Source organism: Gopherus flavomarginatus, chromosome 2 (assembly GCF_025201925.1).
Source record: "Gopherus flavomarginatus isolate rGopFla2 chromosome 2, rGopFla2.mat.asm, whole genome shotgun sequence".
NCBI lineage: Eukaryota > Metazoa > Chordata > Testudines > Testudinidae > Gopherus > Gopherus flavomarginatus.
Genome location: NC_066618.1, coordinates 3,075,542 through 3,093,650, shown reverse-complemented (window position 1 = coordinate 3,093,650; position 18,109 = coordinate 3,075,542). Strand labels below are relative to the sequence as shown.

Below are 18,109 nucleotides of genomic sequence, written 5' to 3'. Positions count from 1 at the left end.
ACTCTGGGCTGGATGGCTCTGCGGTGCCCCCCCTTGGCCATGGAAGGAGCTGCACTTCCCTTCCCAGGTCTGCAGGCTCCCCAAGGCTACCCTGGAGAACGCTACGCGGAGTGGAGAAGAGGGCCCAGTTCTGCTATGACTCCGCCAGGAGGAGCTGCCCGGAAGCAGATGGAGCTGCCCGGTGGGTCTCATCTCCACATGGGAAAATCCAGCCCAGACCTGAGCACACTTGGTACCACGATTCTGGGCAGAGCCATGGAGCGCTGCCTGGCATGGCCAGGCTGGCTCAGCTTCTGAGTGACCAGCTGATGGTACTGAGCAGAAGGGGCACAGAAAACCAAAGTGCCGCCTGAGTGTGAACACACAGCCGAGCTGGGCAAAGCATGCCGGGGGGGGAGGGGCAGAAGAGCAATGAGCCCCCTAGTGGCCAATATGACTAAGATGTCGGCAAGTCTGGCCAGACACCGGATGGATCACAGGTGGCCATCCCATCACCTGGCTGGCACAACCCCAGCTGGTCCGTGCAGCAGGGTCCACACACACCTGGCACTGGAGAGGAAAGGAAGGAAGCCATCAGGCAATGGATAACACCACCGTGCCAAGTGGCACCTGGCGGGCACCCCTCCACACACTGCTCCACGATTGGGCATCCGGGGACCCACTCTGGCAGCCATCCTTACCACGCTGCGCCCACAAGGCCCAGGCAGGAACTGAGCAGCCCCGTCATGGCAGGGTTGATCAGCTGGCCACAAGTGAGGCAGGGACCGAGTCGAACTAAAGACGGAAGGGTCAAGTCCTCGCCCTGCGCGGCTCAAACCACGCTTCTCTGCCCAGCAGGGCAACAGAGTCCAGTCACCCCTGGCTTGAATTGCCCCTTACATCCCACAGCCAGTCTGGCTCCAGGAGACATGTTGCCTGCCAGCCAGCTGGGGAGTCTGTTAAGAGGTGTCCCACCTGGAGAGAGAGTTGATGGAGTTCTCAGTCTGCTCAGGAGCTATTTGGGAACCCCGGGCATTGTACCAGGGAACAGGTGTATGCAGATGCAGGATCCGGCAGGCCAATGACTCACCCTTGGCTGGATTCACACCATCCTGCCTATCAGCCCTCCGCTCAGGAAAGCCAGTGCCCAGGTAGCCATCCGTGCCCTGGGACAGGCCTTGCACTCACCCATTGTCCTCCAGCCACTGATTAGCCTGCCCCAGGAAAGCCTGGGAGGAGAAGCTGCATTTTGGAGCCAGAGGAGCGGCATCTAAAGTGGAACTGACTATTAACCAAGAATGGGTGCAGTGCCCATCCCCGCAGCTTTAACCAGCACTGAGTCCACACAACGGCTTGGGTTTGGGTTTTTTTTTTTAAACAGAAGTTTATGTTATATGCAAATTAGGTCATTAAATGATTTGCATAAAATGTTCTCGCAGGACAGCGACTATTCCTAATTTCCCTTCCCCCCCAGAAAGTAGCAACCCTACTCAGCCTAGCGCACTCTCACATCTACCCCCTGCCGGCGGGAACATGCCTCGGGTGACACGTACATACACTTCCCAGATGCAGAAGCGCAGCACTTTCACTCAGCCACTCCCACAAGGCCTTGCCTTAAAATAGCACCCCCCCTTCCGGCTCCACGGACACCCCCTCCCCAATACAAGCACCTCTCCTAAATGCACAACAGACACGCACCCTCCCACTGCTGTTTGGACTCACCTCCCCGTGCGCTCACACGTGCACTCAGCCTCCACCCCCAGCCGCTCCTGCTTGTACAAGTGCGCTGCTGCCTGATTGTCCCTGTGCCCTCAACGTGCCCTGCCGGGCAGTCACACACTCCTGTGCACGCACCTCTCGGGGTGCAATCACAGCCAGTCACTCACACCCACACAGCGTGCCTGATACATGCCCCTCCTGCATGCCCTGCACTCACCCGTTGCCACAGCTGGCACTCCCACATGGGCATGGACACCCAGCTGTGTGCACACACATCCTGTGTATGTGGACTGTGCACTAACACTCCCACCTGCACTAACACATGCTCACTCTCGTGCCACAGAAACCCCCCCCATGCTCCCTGCCAATCAATCACAGCCTCCCAGGGCTACTCACACTCACCTTTCCGTTCTCCTGCCACATGGCTGCCTCATTCAGACACACTGGACTCACATGTGCACACGCACAATGAAGTATATGCTCCCCGCCTGCACTCAGACACACAACACTGCAGCCTCATACACTCCCCACTAGCCCTGCAGAGCCCTCCCGTACACGTGCCACATGCTCACACCCGTGCATTGTTTACACATCTGCCGCTGCAAGTTCACAAGCACATGCATTCACCCACACACACACAGCTGCAGTCACACCTGCAGCCCATGCATTCACACACCATTCTCACACACACTCCACAGGCTTGCACACTTCCCCACACATACCCTCCCTCAACAGGTGCTGGTGCACAGATGCTCAAACTGCACCCACACCTGTCAAACTTACACAGGCACGCTCGACTCCCCAGCTCACACACATGCACCGATGCGTTTGCACACCAGGCATATTCCCAGATGCCTCTCTCTCTCCCCCTCACACACACCTCCAGCACACACACACAGCCCCCGTCGCACGCATCCCCCCAACACTCACCCCTGCCCTTCCATGTCCAGGCGCACGCTGCGTGCCCACCCCGTGCGCTCGCCCCCAGGCTCCGGGAGGGCTGTCCACACACCATGTCCGTCACTGGAATTGACAGCCCCCAGCCACTCCTAGCTATTGGTCAGGAAGAGGCGTCTGTGTTTGGAGGCGGAACCGCGCGGCCGTCCCCGGCGCCGCCCCCGCCCCCGGCTGCCATAGGGGTTCCTGCTGGCCATGGCGCTCTCCCCCCAGCCGGTGCTGCCCAGGGTTGGCCCGGGGAAGCTGACTTCCACTTTGGGTGGCTGGTCTAAGAGCCCGCTGGCCTCAGGCCCCGCCTCGGCAGGCGGGGCCTGGCTCTGGCGCGTGCTGGCCCGCTCCTGCCGCAGGTAGCGCAGCTCGTCCCGGATGTCCGTCAGGACGCCCAGCAGGCGGAACTGCAGCTCCCTGTCCCGCGCCCGCTCCTCGCGCTGCGTGGCCCGCTCTTCCTGCCACATGGCCAGCTCCTGGTGGTACAGCTGGTCCCACTGCTCCTCCAGGTCCAGCAGCCGGTGGATGTTAGTCCTCCAGCTCTCCCTCCTGCCCTCCCGAAGCCAAGAGCAGCCCAGGCCGCGCGGCGGTGGCACCGGGGCGGGGGGCTGGTCCTCCTGAGGTGAGGCGGAGGAGGGCAGGGACTCCTCGGTGAGCGCGCCATGCAGCGGGGAGCGCCCCTGCTGCTGCTCCTCCTCCTGCTGCTGCTGCTTCTCCCACGTGGGCCCCATCAGTACCCTGGGCAAGGAGCCCACCTCAGGGCCCTGGCTGCCCTCCTCCTCTTCCGGCTGGGAGGCATCAAGCACCCTGCCCAAGGAGGGGATGTCAGAGACCCCTTCGTGGGCCCAGTCTGCATGAGCGTCCACGTGATTGAGCGTGTCCTCGGGGAGGGAGCTCATGGAGCCCTGGGAATTGCACCGGCGGATGAGCATGGCCTGCCGAGATGCCTTCGCGCTGTCCTCTGCCGACAGCTGGGGCTCCGGGCCAGGCTGAAGGCCCATCGCTGCACTGGGGCACCCGTCCACCTCCTGGCCTTCCCGCTCTTCCTCCTCCGACATAGAGGCGTAGGAGACGAGGGACTCATTTCTCAGAGGCGGGGACATTGCCGACATCTCTGGAGTCCGCAGCTCCGGCCCTGATTCAGCTGAAAGAGAAGAGAAGCTAGCAGGTCAGTCTATCAGCTTCACCCCCTTTGGCACCGTGCGTTAGATTCCCAATCAGTCCCCTCTCCCCACAGCCCTGGGACTGCCCCAGGATCATCATCTTACTAAAAAAATCACTCAAAGCAGCCACAGACACACACATCCTGGCAGGGCTGCATGGGTGCTGGTCAGACCCAACAGGAACGTTCCTTTCCCGACAGTGGCCAGAACCAGCTACTTTGCTGGCAGGTGTAAAAAGCCTGCGGTAGCAGATATGGGATAATCTGGCCCCCAGAGGGAGTCTCCTCCTAAACCCCAATACTTTGAGGCTGTCACATCCCTTCCAACATCTTTTTGAGGATTAAGTTGGATAATGCTGGATATTTTGCTCATCCATATAAATGCTCAATCTCTCTTGGAATCTTGTTAAATTCTTGACCTTGACGACATCCTGTGGCAGTGAGTTCCACAGGGAACTTGCGTGCTGCAGGAAAAATGTTCTATTGTCTTAGATCAGTTTGGAATTTGCTGCCTTTTCGTTTCATTGACCATCTCCTTGTTCTTGCGTTAGGAGACCTGGACACTAGAGGGCAGGAGCGCTGGAATAGTTACCCACAGTTTGAGCATTGTGAACGCACAAGTGTTTGTCCTAAAGCTAACCACTAGGCTGTTCGAAGCTGACAGTGGGGACACGTCCTTGCAAAGAGTTTCTCTAGGAGTGTGTGGAGGTCTGAGATTTGACTCTGGGACCCTACTCCATTCCTGGTGTAACTTCACTGGGATTACGGAATGAACATGCTTGGCCCAGGTTCTGAGTCACAATCATTTCACCATTTTTAACAACAAAAGTAACCACTCCTGGGCCTTCTACAGCATCCCTACTGCAGCGCCTGCTGGAGACAGTGCATCACAGAAAAGTCATTGTCAGACCCATGCTCAGGATTCCCTGGCTGACCCTTTAACAGGCACCAGCAACTGCTGCCCCCAGCTATCAAAGAGGCCTGTGCCCCTGACAGTCAGCCTGGCTTTTGCTGTAGCTGTGGGCAGCTTCCCCATCACCCCTACCTGAGCTGCTCTGCCCCTCGCCTCGGCTGTATTCACAGATCACAGAAGGGTCTGGACTCTGGACTGCGAGCCGGGGCACAGCGGAACCTTCCACATCAGGCAAAGAGGAGGGCTGCCCATTGGTGTCTATGTAGATGCTGGGGTGGCTGACTGCAGGCTGGAAGGACATGATCGATTGCTTGGATGCACCTGGGAAGAACAAGTCTGCAGGAGAAAGAGACGATTGACTTAAGAGGATAGAGACGATCATTCCATAGGCTTCGTGTATCATTGGCTAGGATTCCCCTAGGGAAACATCCTATAGGACTTTTCAGAGATCCTAAGGCCAGAAGGGACCATTGCGATCATCTGGTCTGACTGCCTGCATCACACAGGCCAGGGAACTGCCCCAAAATGATTCCTAGAGCAAATCCTTTAGAAAAACATCCCACCTTGATTGAAAATGGTCAGTGATGGAGAATCCACCACCACCCTTGGTCAATTCTTCCAACAGTTAATTACTCTCACTATTAAAAACGTATGTGTTATTTCCAATCTGAATTTGTCTAGCTTCACCCAGCCATTGGAACTGGGATGAAACCCACAGGGGCATGTAAAAATTACTTCAACAAACTACAGAACTTAAGTGAACTAAATCCTTTCTATGGGTTTTCTGAATGGTCCTATACAATTACCGAGCAGGGAGATCATTCTCTGATCAGCTCTACGGGACGGTCCAAAAAACACCTTACAGAAAGATCAGGATTTTCTATTAAGTCCAAGAGGATATTTCCATTGTGTTTTTATATAAGCCATGTCTAGCCCAAAACCAGCCAGGATTTTTGCAGTATATATTTAAACTAACAATTCGTGCTTGTACGTCCCTCCTTCACCAAAAGCTAGTGGTCTGATCTGAACTTAAAGGTGACCAGCAAAGGGAACGAAAATTGGATTTGGCCCCTTTTATTTATTTTTGGTCCTCTACAAGGTATAAAAGGCTGCCTGAGATGGGTCTTTAAACAAACAACAAAAGAACCAAAGTTCTGAGGTTTTGTCTGTTTGATCTTCAGCATATTGAGAATGTCCACTCTGGTCTTCCCTGCTTTATTGGCAGTTCCAGACATCTGGACTAGGAGCTTGTTCCATGATTCATTGGGGGAGAGGGAGAGAGTCTTTAACCCAGAGGTTTTTCTCCCACGTGTGTCTCCTGTATTTGAGTCAAATAGTGGGTAACAAAAAGCAAATAAAACAGAATTTTAATCACTCTCTCAGTTAGGCCCCACTTCTGCAAGGTAGTTAAGCACATGGCTAACTTTAGCACCAATTCACCAAAGCACTTAAGCACGTGCTTAACTTTAAGCACATGTGGGTAAGTATAACTGAAGTAAAAGCATGTGCTTAAGTGCTTTGATTAACAGGGATGGCCTTAAGTATGTTTAAAAAGTTAGACAGGTGCATAAATGCTTTGCTGAATCAGCGCCTTCATCGGGTGACTCTTGCATGATTTGTCTGATGTCACGTTCCTTCACGTTCCACAGTAGCGCAAAGAGTCTCCCCGGAAGACATGTAAGTCTCCTCTGCTCTCTTTTAATGTAAAAACAAGCTGAGTCCCTTGTGCCTACCCATCCCCCCTCCTTTTGATTTTTGGATGTGGGGGGAGAAACTTGTCAACCCTACTTGTTACACCTGAGGACTTGTCGTCACTGCAGAGTTAACTCGAGTGCTGCCCAAATCCTGCCCACACACAAAAACCCTGAACTCGCGTTGGCTGGCTCAGCTGCGGATATAGGCTAAAGCTCAAGTGAGCACAACGTGTCAGCACACGCAACCACTCTGCACAGCTTCAGAGCTATTTCACAGTGGCACTGTTAACTCAGAAGAACACATACCCATGTAGTCAAAAGGGGGCACGAACCCATGACCTTTCCCCCTGCAAGTCACCTGTAAAAAGGATGTGATCATGCGAGATGCAGTATATAGACGTTTTTAAAAACAAAAAAGTTTTACAAAACCGAAGATCAACAGGAATATTTCCACCATTTTTTTTTTAAATTCCAGGGAAAACTATTTCCTTTAGTTTGGCTATTTGAGTATAAATATTTCCCAGCAGCCTTTGCCACCGAGACATTACAGTATTCTCCTACTGCAGCAAAACCCAAAAGGGAAACTGACTAGTAAAAAGGCAAAATTGACAAGTCTTTTTTCACCATCCTCTCTGAGCTAGCATAGTAAGTACATGTTCACCACAAAAAGTCCCAGAGGGCCAGGGATTTGTTACATTACTATTAGGTGAGGCTGATGTGTTCAGATGGTGACAACTGGATGGAAAACAGATGATTATGAAAGCCCCTTTTCCTGGAGGAATGGTCTTCTGGCTCCATCTCCTTTACCCATAGACCTCCCCGACCCTACCACCATTGTAAGCTCATGCGCACCAGACCTGCTATCAGAGAAACCCAAAGCTTAGCTCACCGGGATCAAAGATGATCTCGGGCTCTGAATCATGGCTGGCCTGTAAGAAGGTGGAGGCCACCATCTTCTCCAGGGGAGTGAGGCGGGGTTTGTGGAGAGGCCCCCCTGCCCTGTTCATAGGGGGATGCTTCTTGGAGGTGATCTTCTTCTTGACGTCCAGCCGAAGGTCTCGCCACTTGTGCTTGAGGTCATCGATGGAGCGCTCGGTGTAGCCCAGGAAGTTGACCCGGCTCTGGATCTGGGTCCACAGCTGCTTCCGCCGCACAGGATGAGCTCGGAGGGATTCGGAGCCGTAGAGGGCGCTGAAGTGCCGAACCACGTTCCAGACCAGAGTCTCTGTCTCATCGTTGGAGAAGTTGGCTTTCCTCTTCCGGCCAGATGCGGCCAACCCCTGGGATGCTGCGGCAGAAGTGGAAGGGGCACAGTTGAACCTAGGTCCCCACTCCTCTCGGTCGGCTCCTGAGGAAAACATCGGGCTCCGGGACCCAGAGGGAGCTGAAGAAGGAGGAGCAGAAGCCAGAGCAGCTGAGGAATCCATGGTGCCAGGGGGAAAACAGCCTGGAGCCAATCCTGCTCCCGGACACAAATCCGGACAGAGATGGGTGGCTTGGGGAGATTAAATAACTGCTCCAGAGTGCCAGGTGGCGAGGGAGATGCTCATCCCAGCTTGAAAGCACCTGAGAGAAGAGAGAAAGCCAGAGGTAAACGCGGGCAGTCTAAGCACTCTCCTTAGACAATCCATTTTGTAGTGGAAGAGTTAATAACCCCCAGCGAGACCTGGCAGCCCACTCCAAGCCTGGGATCCTCCGTGGGTGGAGAACCAGAGCTAACACCTGCTCTGTCAGACATGCATTACAGAAGAGAGACTTGCCAGTCCTGCTAAGCTCTGTGTGCCTCAGTTTCTCCATGTGTGAATGGGGATAATACTGCTTCCTGGCCTCACTGGGGAGTTATGAGGACTGCAAGGCGCACAGAGACCACAGCGATGGGGACCAGCGAAGTACCGAAACAGTTGGATACCAGACCTGGTCCAAAATTGCCCAGCAGAACCCTGGTTTTCTGTCAGAAAATGCCCCTTTGTCAAAATTGAACCGTTCCATGGGAACCTGCCCATGCCTGTGAAATTCGGTTTAGAGAGGGAAAAAACAGAGAAACCAAGCGTTTGGACAAGGCTTGAAATGGTCCCTTGAGACCTTGTCCAGACGGAATGCTCTGACGTCTCATTTCAAAGTGACTTCAGAATTTGGTTTTGTGATATTATTTCATTTGTAGATATTACTCAATAGGTTATAAAATATAAGCTATAGTGTACACGCACACCCATACCATGGAGACACACACACACACACACACAACCATAGCGTGCACACACACACAGCTATACCATGCATACACACACAGCCATACTGTGTGCACAGAACCATACTGTGCGCACACACCCCCGTGTGGAGAGCCATACCACGTACACACATACGCACACAGAGCCATACCATGCACACACACAGAGAACCATACCATGTACACACACACGCACAGAGCCGGATGGTGTGCATGCACCTCGTGCGCACAGAGCCATACCATATACACACACACGCACACAAAGCCATACCATGCGCGCACACACAGAGCCAGACCGTGCACACACACACATGCACAGAGCCAGACCGTGCACACACACACATGCACAGAGCCAGACCGTGCACACACACACACTCCCCGTGTGCAGAGCCATACCATATACACACACACGCACACAAATTCATACCATGCGCACACGCACAGAGCCAGACCGTGTGCACACACACACACGCACCCCGTGCGCACAGAGCCATACCATATATACACACACACAAAGCATACCATGCGCGCACACACAGAACCATACCGTGCACACACACACACATGCACAGAGCCAGACCGTGCACACACACACACACTCCCCGTGTGCAGAGCCATACCATATACACACACGCACACAAATTCATACCATGCGCACACGCACAGAGCCAGACCGTGTGCACACACACACACGCACCCCGTGCGCACAGAGCCATACCATATATACACACACACAAAGCATACCATGCGCGCACACACAGAACCATACCGTGCACACACACACACACAGAGCCAGACCGTGCACACACACACACACACACACACAGAGCCAGACCGTGCACACACACCCCCCCCCCCCGCCAAGCTCAGCATTTTCTGCATACCACGGCGGGCTGGGGAGCTAATCTGCTCTGCTCTCCTCCCCCCGCCCCAGCGCTGAGCCGCTCCGAGGCCTCCTGCGAGCGCAGCGCAGCCCGCCCGGCTGGGGGCTCGGGCCGGCCCCCGCGCCCTGCCCCCCGGGCTGCTCCTGCGGCAGCGGCGGGGCCGGCAGGCGCAGCCTTTTGTTCGCGCTCCCCTCCCCCGCAGGGTCTCCGCCGCGGCGGGGAGCGGGGCCGGGATGAGCCGGGGGCGGGGCCGGCCCGCCTGGGCCCCCGCACCCCGGGCAGGCCCGTCCCAGGGGCGGCCAGCACCGCCCCCTGCAGCTCCCGCCCCGCACCCGGCGGCAGAGCGCGCCCAGCCCGGGGCCCCCGGCCGAGGACAATGGGAGCCGCTGGCGGCCGGGCGGGCTCCGCGGCAGCCGCCTCCCCCCGCCCCGCGCCTGGCTCGGCTCCAGCCCGGCCGAGCCGCCGCTGCGGCAGGGAAGGACGCGCGGAGCCCCCGGGGTTCGCCCGGCGGCCCAAGCTCTGGGGCCGGGGAAGGGCCCTGGCCAGCGGGGCAGCCCCAGCCCCGTGCTGGGACTCGCGCTCCCGCCGCCCCGCGCAGCAGCAAGTGGGTCCCGCGGCAGAGCTCGGCTCGGCTCCCGGGGGCGCCCGGAGGGGGAGGGCGGCCAGGCGCGGCGCCCTTGTCCGCGAACTCCCAGCCCCGCCGCCCGTCCCGTGCCCGGCTGCGGGGGCCAAACGGCCCCGTCCCACCTGAGCAGGGCGCCTGGCGGCAGCGCTCGGGCCCCTCCGCCGCCGGCTGGGCTGGGCTCCGGCTCCGGCTCCGGCTCCGGCTCCCCGCGCTGGGCGCTCCAGCTTCTCGGGCTAATGGCTCCTGACTCGGAGGAACTCGCCTTCATTTCCTCTGCCTCCGAGTGGCAGGCTCGACGCGCCGCCGGCGGGCCTGCTGCTGCCCTCTGCTGGCTCCCGCCCCACGGAGGCTTGTTCTCCAAAGGAGGTGCGGGGGGGTGTCATCTGCGGGGTTTGCTCGTCGGAGGCACCCTGTGAACGGCCGCCCCCCTCCCCTTGGGCTGCACAAATGCTGCCCTCTCCCTCCTCTCTGCCTGGCTGAGCTCCCCAGCACCGAACCCTCAGGTGGAAAGAAGCCCTCAGGCCAGGAGAGGTGGCCTCTACTCTGGGGCTCTGCCACAGCCTTCCTGGGTACCCTTGGCCACATCCCCTAGCCTCGCTGTGCTTCGGGTCCCCGGCACTAAACGGGGGGACAGTAATGCTCCCCTACCTCCCAGGGAGTAGGTGAGGATTAATCCATAAATATCTAGGAGGAGGTGCTCAGATGGGGGGTGAAGTGTCTACGCAGATAAAAAGATTGCAGTTACATGATGCAATTTTTCTCTGTTTCTGTATCGTTTTGTTTCACTTATCTCCCAACCCCAGTCTGTTATATCCACTTGTTGCATCCTGTCTGACGCCTAGATGGTAAACTCCCCAGCAAGGACGGTTCTCTTTGTTACTCCTCTACACAGCCGTTTGCACAATGAGGCATGTCTCTTACATTCAACCTGAGTGTAGGAAAAGGAATCTTGGAACCTAGAAAGCTACACCATTGGGTCACATGCAGTCCATCTAGGGAGAGCCTGGGCAGGATTTTTCCTGGTGCATAATCAAGATAGTTTAGTCCAAAGCTGACTGTGAAGAGTTACAAAGGGGTCTCACTTAAACTGGGTGACTCAGCAACAACAGGACAGAGGAAATTTACTATTGATAAGTGCTAGATAACGCACACTGGGAAAAATAATTCCAGCTATACATACAAAATGATGGGATCTACATTAGCTGTTACCACTCAAGAAAGTGGTCTTGGATGGTTCTCTGAAAACATCCTCTCAACCTGCAGTGTCAGTCAAAAAAGCAAATGGAATGTTAGGAACCATTAGGAAAGATAAAACAGATAAGGGAAAAGACCATAATGCCACTGTATAAATCCATGGTGCCCCCACACCTTGAATACTGTGCTCAGTTCTGGTCACTCCATCTCAGAAAGGACAGAATAGAACTGCAAAAGGTTCTAGATCATCCACGGTATGGAACAGCTTCCATCTGAGGAGATAATCAAAAGATTAGGGCTGTTCGTCTTGGAAAAGAGACAACTAAAGCAGGCTATGATAGAATTCTATCAAATCATGAATGGTGTGGAAAACGTGAACAGAGAAATGTTATTTATCTGCTTCCACAATACAAAAACTCAGGGTTACTCAATGAAATGAATAGGCAGCAGGTTGAAAAGAAACAAAAGGAAGTACTTCTTCACACAACACACAGTCAAGCTGTGGAACTCATTGCCTGGGGATGTTGTGAAGGCCAAAAGTATAACTGGGGTTAAAAAAAAACATAAAAAAAAAAACTAGGTAAGTTCATGGAGGATAGCTCCATCAATGGCTATTAGCCAAGATGGCCAGGATGCACCTCACTCCTGGATTGTCCCTGAATCTCTGACTGCCAGAAGCTGGGATTGAACCACAGGGGATGGACCACTCAAAATTGCCCTGTTCTGTTCATTCCTTCCAAAGCACCTGTTGGAAGACAGGATACAGGACTAGATGAACCATTGGTCTGATGAAGTATGGCCATTCTTATGTTCTATATCCAGTCCAAGATGGAGGTTCCCTTGGGAGACTAGCGCACAATCTAAATCTAATAGATTGGTAGAGAAAGTCAGGGGATTTGGCTGAGATTTGAAAAGCAGATGGTGAGCTGATAGGACAGAGGATTATATGTTGTCTACACACACATTAGAATCCATTTAACTATACCGGTATAGTGAAAGTGGTACAACCCTCCTAGTGTGCATGCAGTTCTGCTGGTATAAAGGGGCTTATAACGCTACTTGTCAGAAAGGGGAATAAGCTATAATATTGGTGAACCTGTGACCACCCTAGCAGTTATATTGATATAACGAAGTTGGTTAAAAAAAATCACACCCTACTCAAAATAGTTATACCAGTACAAAAGCTACATCTACTGTTACTCACACCTTCTTGTCAACTGTTGGAAATGGGCCATCCTGATTATCACTACAAAAGTTTTTATTTCTTCTGCTGATAATAGCTCACCTTAATTAATTACCCTCATTACAGTTGGTACGGCAACCCCATTTTTTCATGTTCTCTGTATATATATATTTTTCTACTGTATCTTCCACTCCATGCATCTGTGGAAGTGGGTTTTAGCCCATGAAAACTTATGCTCAAATAAATGTGTTAGTCTCTAAGGTGACACAAGTACTCCTGTTCTTTTTCAGTACAAAAGCTATGTCTAGGTGCGGTCTTATAGGAAAGTTACAGGGAGACTGTGGCTGATCTGAGACTCCAGGAGAAATGCTTTTGTCCCTTGGGCTCCCCTGTGATGGGGTACAGGGACCAAGTCAAGGACAGGACTGTGGGAGGTTCAAGAGACTAGTAAATCCCATTCCAAATTTGAATATTAGCAGCTCACGGACAGCTGGTGGCACTGGATGCTGAGTTTCTCTGGAGAAGAGCAGCTGTCAGAGGAGAGGAGGCAGCAGCAGAACTGGAGTGGGAGGGAAGAGGTGCCTGGTTCATTCTCTGCCCAGTGACAGCGCGGCAACAACATCTGCAGACCTGGAAACCAAAGGAGGGAGTGGCCAAGCAATATCTGCGGGAGTCTCAGCTTAGGCAGGAAAGCAGGTGAAGAGGGAGGGTGTTTGCCTCTGGCTAGTGAACCGCCTCTGCCCCCAAGGAAGAGAATGGCTGTAAATGGTCATCAGCGAGGACCAACCTTTCCTGGCGTTCTGTTTCCTACAAAAAGAATTTCACAAAGGGCCTGATCCTGCCACTGCCAGGTCTGCGAGGTGCTGAGCACCCTCCCACACCCTGCAATGTGCTTAATCACAACACAACACAGCCTGAGGAGCAGTTTGCTCAGCGTGGATTAAGAATATTAGATTAAGAACGGCCATACTGGGTCAGACCAATGGGCCATCTAGCCCAGTGTCCTGTTTTCCGACAGTGGCCAGTACCTGTGCTTCAGGGGGACTGTACAGAACAGTCTGAAGTTTAGGATCACCCTGAGCATGGAATTGCATTCTTACCATCCCGGCTAATAGCCACTGATGGACCTATCCTGCATGAATTTATCTAATCCCTTTTTTAAACCAAGTTATACCTTTGGCCTTCCCAGCATCCCATGACAATGAAGTCCAGAGGTTAACTGTGGATTGTGTGAAAAATTACTTCCCCTTCTTTATGTGAAACCTACTGGCTATTAATTTCACTGGGAGACTCCTGGTTTTTGTATTACGGGAAAAGGTAAATAATACTTCTCTGTTCACTTTTTCCACACCATTCATGACTTTACAGCCCTCTATCATATCCTCCTTTAGTTGTCTCTTTTCTAAAAGAACTCATCTTTGTAGTTTCTCCTCATATGAAAGCCATTCCATAGCCTTGATTATCTTTGTTCCCCTTCTCTGGACCTTTTTCCAGTTCCACTCTATTCTTTTTGAGATGGGGTGACCAGAACTGGACACGATACTCAAGGTCTGGATTTATAGAGTGGCACTGTGATATTTTCTGTCTGATTTTCTAGACCTTTTACTAATAGCTCCTAACATTCTGTTACCCATTTTGACCCCTGCTGTGCATTGGGCTGAAATTTTCAGAGAAGTATCCATGGTGACTCCAGGATCTCTTTCTTTTGAGTGGTAACAGCTAATTTAGAACCCATAATTATATATGTGTAGTTGGGATTATTTTTTCCAATCTGCATCACTTTGCACTCATCAATGTTGAATTTCATTTGCTATTTTGTTGCCCAATCACCCAGTTCTGTGAGATCTCCTTGTCATTCTTCACAGACTGTGTTGGATTTAGCTACCTTGAATCATTTTGTATCATCCACAATTTTTGCCATTTCACTGTTCACTCCCCAATAATGAACACTTTGAACTCTACAGGTCCCAGTACAGATCCAGGGGGACCCTGCTGTTTAACTCTCCATTGTGAAATCTGGCCCTTTATCCCTACCCCTTGTTTCCTGTCTTTTTACCAGTTATTCATCCATCACAGGACCTCCCTATTATCTCACAACTAGTTAGTTTTCTTAAGAGCCTTTGGTGAGGGATCTTGTCAAAGGCTTTCTGAAAATCCCACTACACTGTATTGACTGGATCACTCTTATCCACGTGCTTGTTCACACCCTCAAAAGAATTCTCCTAGATCGGTGAGGTGTGACTTCCCTTTACAAAGGCCATGTTGATTCTTCCCCAACAAATCATGTCGATGGATGTGTCTGATAATTCTGTTCTGTATTATAGTTTCCAGATGAGTTACTACTAGTCCATAATGCAGGAGTGGCTCATTTTGACAATTCTCTTTGGTAGCTGAGCCCCTCACAGCAACTGGATTAACAGAAAAGTCCCTAGAAGCAACCATTTAAAAAGTCCCAGCAGATTCAAGGGGTCCTGTATTTAGCTTTGTTAGAACTCTGCAACACCCATCACAGCACGTTATCAGAGTCACCAGCTCAGCAATCCATGGGCAGAGGTGCCAGCATCTGATAAACGTCTTGAGTTAACCCCGATGCAGCAACATGCCAGCAAAGGAGAGAAGAAATGCCCTGGTACAAAGGCCAACCAGATACCCTCCCTGCAAGTGGCACAGAAAATTAGAGCCAAGGCAGCAGTGAGACCATTTACCCCAATAGCTGATGTCATAACCACCCCGAGGCTCTGTGCTACTGGAGGTGCAGGAGACATGTCGCTAGAACCAAGGGCTTTTCCTGTCTACCTGGCCAGTGCATCCAAGTTCGGATTGCTGTCCAGAGCGGTCACAGTGGTGCACTGTGGTTCCCTTGTTTATGGACATCCACAACGCTACCGCCTGTGCTCCTGTGATGTGCCGTAACCAGCCCTACTGCAGGGAGTGGCTGAGAGCAGGGGGACACCAGTCGCGAGTGGCGTGATAGCTCACAGGGTGCACCATGCACTCAGAGGCCAGCAATGGAGTGAGCTCTGCAGGCTCCAGCAGGGTTGGCACCTGCCCAGGGTCTCCTAGGACTGTCCCAGGGAATCTGCCAGGGTGCTCTGTACCCACCACCAGCTGTCCAATCTCATGGGCTCAGGATCGTCCCAGCTGTCCCAATTCTTTGTACCTCAGACTCCAGCCCTTCTGGGGTCCGCACACAACAGGCACACACTCTGAGTGACAGAGGATTCCTTTCCTAGGGCTGGCTGAAATAAACAGGGGCAGGCGCGCTGGGCATGGTTACTGCACCAGTTAAACCAAGAGAACCCAGCCAATCCTCGGCCAGACCTTTGCAGCAGTCTAGTCCAGCGATATGGCACCTAACAAAGGCCTTGGTAACCTCACCACATTGTCCGCTTGCCTGCAGGCCACAGCCCTGTGTCCTCCTGCTGTAGCTACAGCCAGCACCAGGATGTGTCTGTCCAGCTCTCAAGGCCTCCAGCCACCCTCTGCAGCCAGCTTCCAGGCTGCTGCCTCCGGCTCCCTCCTGAGCCAGGTCCACTCTGACCTCCTTCACTGATTGCTGTGCTGTAGGGATTAGGGAGTCTCTGCAGGTTGGGTGTTAAACTAGTGGCTAGCACAGTGCCCCCCTGTCCCCCCCCCCAAATGAGCCAGCAGGCTCCTTACAATGTCTCCACCCCCTTGGTGAAAATGAAAACCAGCAGCCGCTGCAGCAAACACACGCTCTAGGACGCAGTCCCACCATGGCCACTGAGCAGAGTGGTTCTGAGACCAAGAAGTGGCTGTGTGATCAGTAAGCCACTGAGGTCGAGAGGCTTTTATCTGTCAGGGGTTGAGGTCGTTCCCCAGCCTCCTTCCTTGACATGTCCACAGATGGGTTTATCCACAACCTGTGTTGGTCTGTGAGGGTTGTTTGTGATTGGCATTATCGGGATTATGAAAGATGTACCAGCAGAGAAAGGTCTGACACCCTCCAACGGCTGGGAATTGAAGCTAGAAACATACAGACTGGAAATAAGTCTAAATTCTTAATGGTGAGAGTAAATAACTATTGGAACAATTTACCAAGGGTCGTGGTGGACCCTCCATTGCTGGCAATTTTTAAACAAGACCGGGAGTTTCTCCTAAAGGATCTGCTGTAGGGAAGTGATTGTGAGGATGTTCTCTGGCCTGTGCAATACAGCAGGTCAGACTGGATGAGCACCGTGGTCCCTTCTGGCCTTGGAATCCATGAATGGGGGCAGCTGGCATGGAGTCCCATCATCAAGTGAGAGAGGGAGGAACCTGTGTAACCCTGACCTCATCCGGTGACTGGAGCCAGGAAGTAACATTCAGTTGTCTCTGGCCAAGCACTCCTTTATTACAAGCTGGCCAGCTCCAGCGTAGCCCGGTGGCTGCTGGCATTTAACCCAGCACAGGGTCTCGAGCTGCCCTGAATAGGATTCAAATGCCCGGTGGTCCCAGTGCTGGCGACCTGTCTACATTAGGGAAACTCCAGGTAAAAACAAAGGATGGAGCAAATCTGAACAGCTGGTCACGCAATGAGAGACAGATGCGAGCCGGGGGAAAGGGACACAAGGGAATGCTACCCGAGGAAAATAAGAATTTGTGGACCAGAGGCAGTAGGTGGTGATTTTGGGCCCCACAGATCTGAAGAGCTCATTTTCTAAGCCGGAAGTTCATTTCCAACGAGTGAGCAAAGCAGCCATTAGAACAGACTGATCTGCAAGGGGAGGGAAAACGTAGAGGACCAGGCACCAAAGAGCCAGCTCTGCTGCCCTCTGCCCAGCAAGCCTGAGGCTTGGTCTACACTATGCGTTTAAACCAATTTTAGCAGCGTTAAACCGATTTAACGCTGCACCCGTCCACACAACGAGGCTCTTTATATCGATATAAAGGGCTCTTTAAACCGGTTTCTGTACTCCTCCCCGACGAGAGGAGTAGCGCTGAAATCGGTATTACCATATTGGATTAAGGTTAGTGTGGTCGCAAATTGACAGTATTGGCCTCCGGGCAGTATCCCACAGTGCACCACTGTGACCGCTCTGGACAGCAATCCGAACTCGGATGCACTGGCCAGGTAGACAGGAAAAGCCCCGCGAACTTTTGACTTTCATTTCCTGTTTGCCCAGCGTGGAGCTCTGATCAGCACGGGTGGCAATGCAGTCCCAAATCCAAAAAGAGCTCCAGCATGGACCGTACTGGATTTGATCGCTGTATGGGGAGACAAATCTGTTCTATCACAGCTCCGTTACAGAAGACGAAATGAGAAAGCATTTGAAAAAATCTCCAGGCTATGATACAGAGTCCACAGCACAGTGCTGTGTGACAAGCATAACGGAAAGCCAAAAAATCAAATGGACGCTCATGGAGGAAGGGAGGGGGGACTGAGGACTCCAGCTATCCCACAGTCCCCGCAGTCTCCGAAAAGCATTTGCATTCTTGGCTGAGCTCCCAATGCCTGAAGGGTCAAAAACATTTTACCAGGTGGTTCAGGGTATATGTCGTCAATTTACCACCCCTCCCACCCCATGAAAGAAAAGGGAAAAAAATCATGTCTTGACTTTTTTATATGTCATTCTATGTCTAC

General features: G+C 52.9%; 2 protein-coding genes across 5 annotated transcripts in view; one reads left to right on the top strand and one right to left on the bottom strand.

Annotated features, from left to right (window-relative positions):
- The window catches only part of LOC127045845 (zinc finger protein OZF-like), a 265,245-nt gene that overhangs the window by 80,830 nt on the left and 166,306 nt on the right, over positions 1–18,109 (top strand). The window lies entirely within an intron of this gene.
- On the bottom strand, positions 1,228–10,336 carry LOC127045861 (uncharacterized). Of its 2 annotated transcripts, none has more exons than XM_050942613.1 (4): positions 10,271–10,336; positions 7,302–7,978; positions 4,851–5,054; positions 1,228–3,787 (listed from the first exon to the last, which is right to left on the bottom strand). In XM_050942613.1, the coding sequence occupies exons 2-4, from the start codon at positions 7,837–7,839 to the stop codon at positions 2,748–2,750; spliced, it is 1,782 nt and encodes a 593-aa protein (XP_050798570.1). In that variant the 5' UTR covers positions 7,840–7,978; positions 10,271–10,336; the 3' UTR covers positions 1,228–2,747. The 2 variants fall into 2 exon arrangements, with proteins under 2 accessions (XP_050798570.1, XP_050798571.1); XM_050942614.1 differs by lacking the exon at positions 10,271–10,336 and adding an exon at positions 9,524–9,596.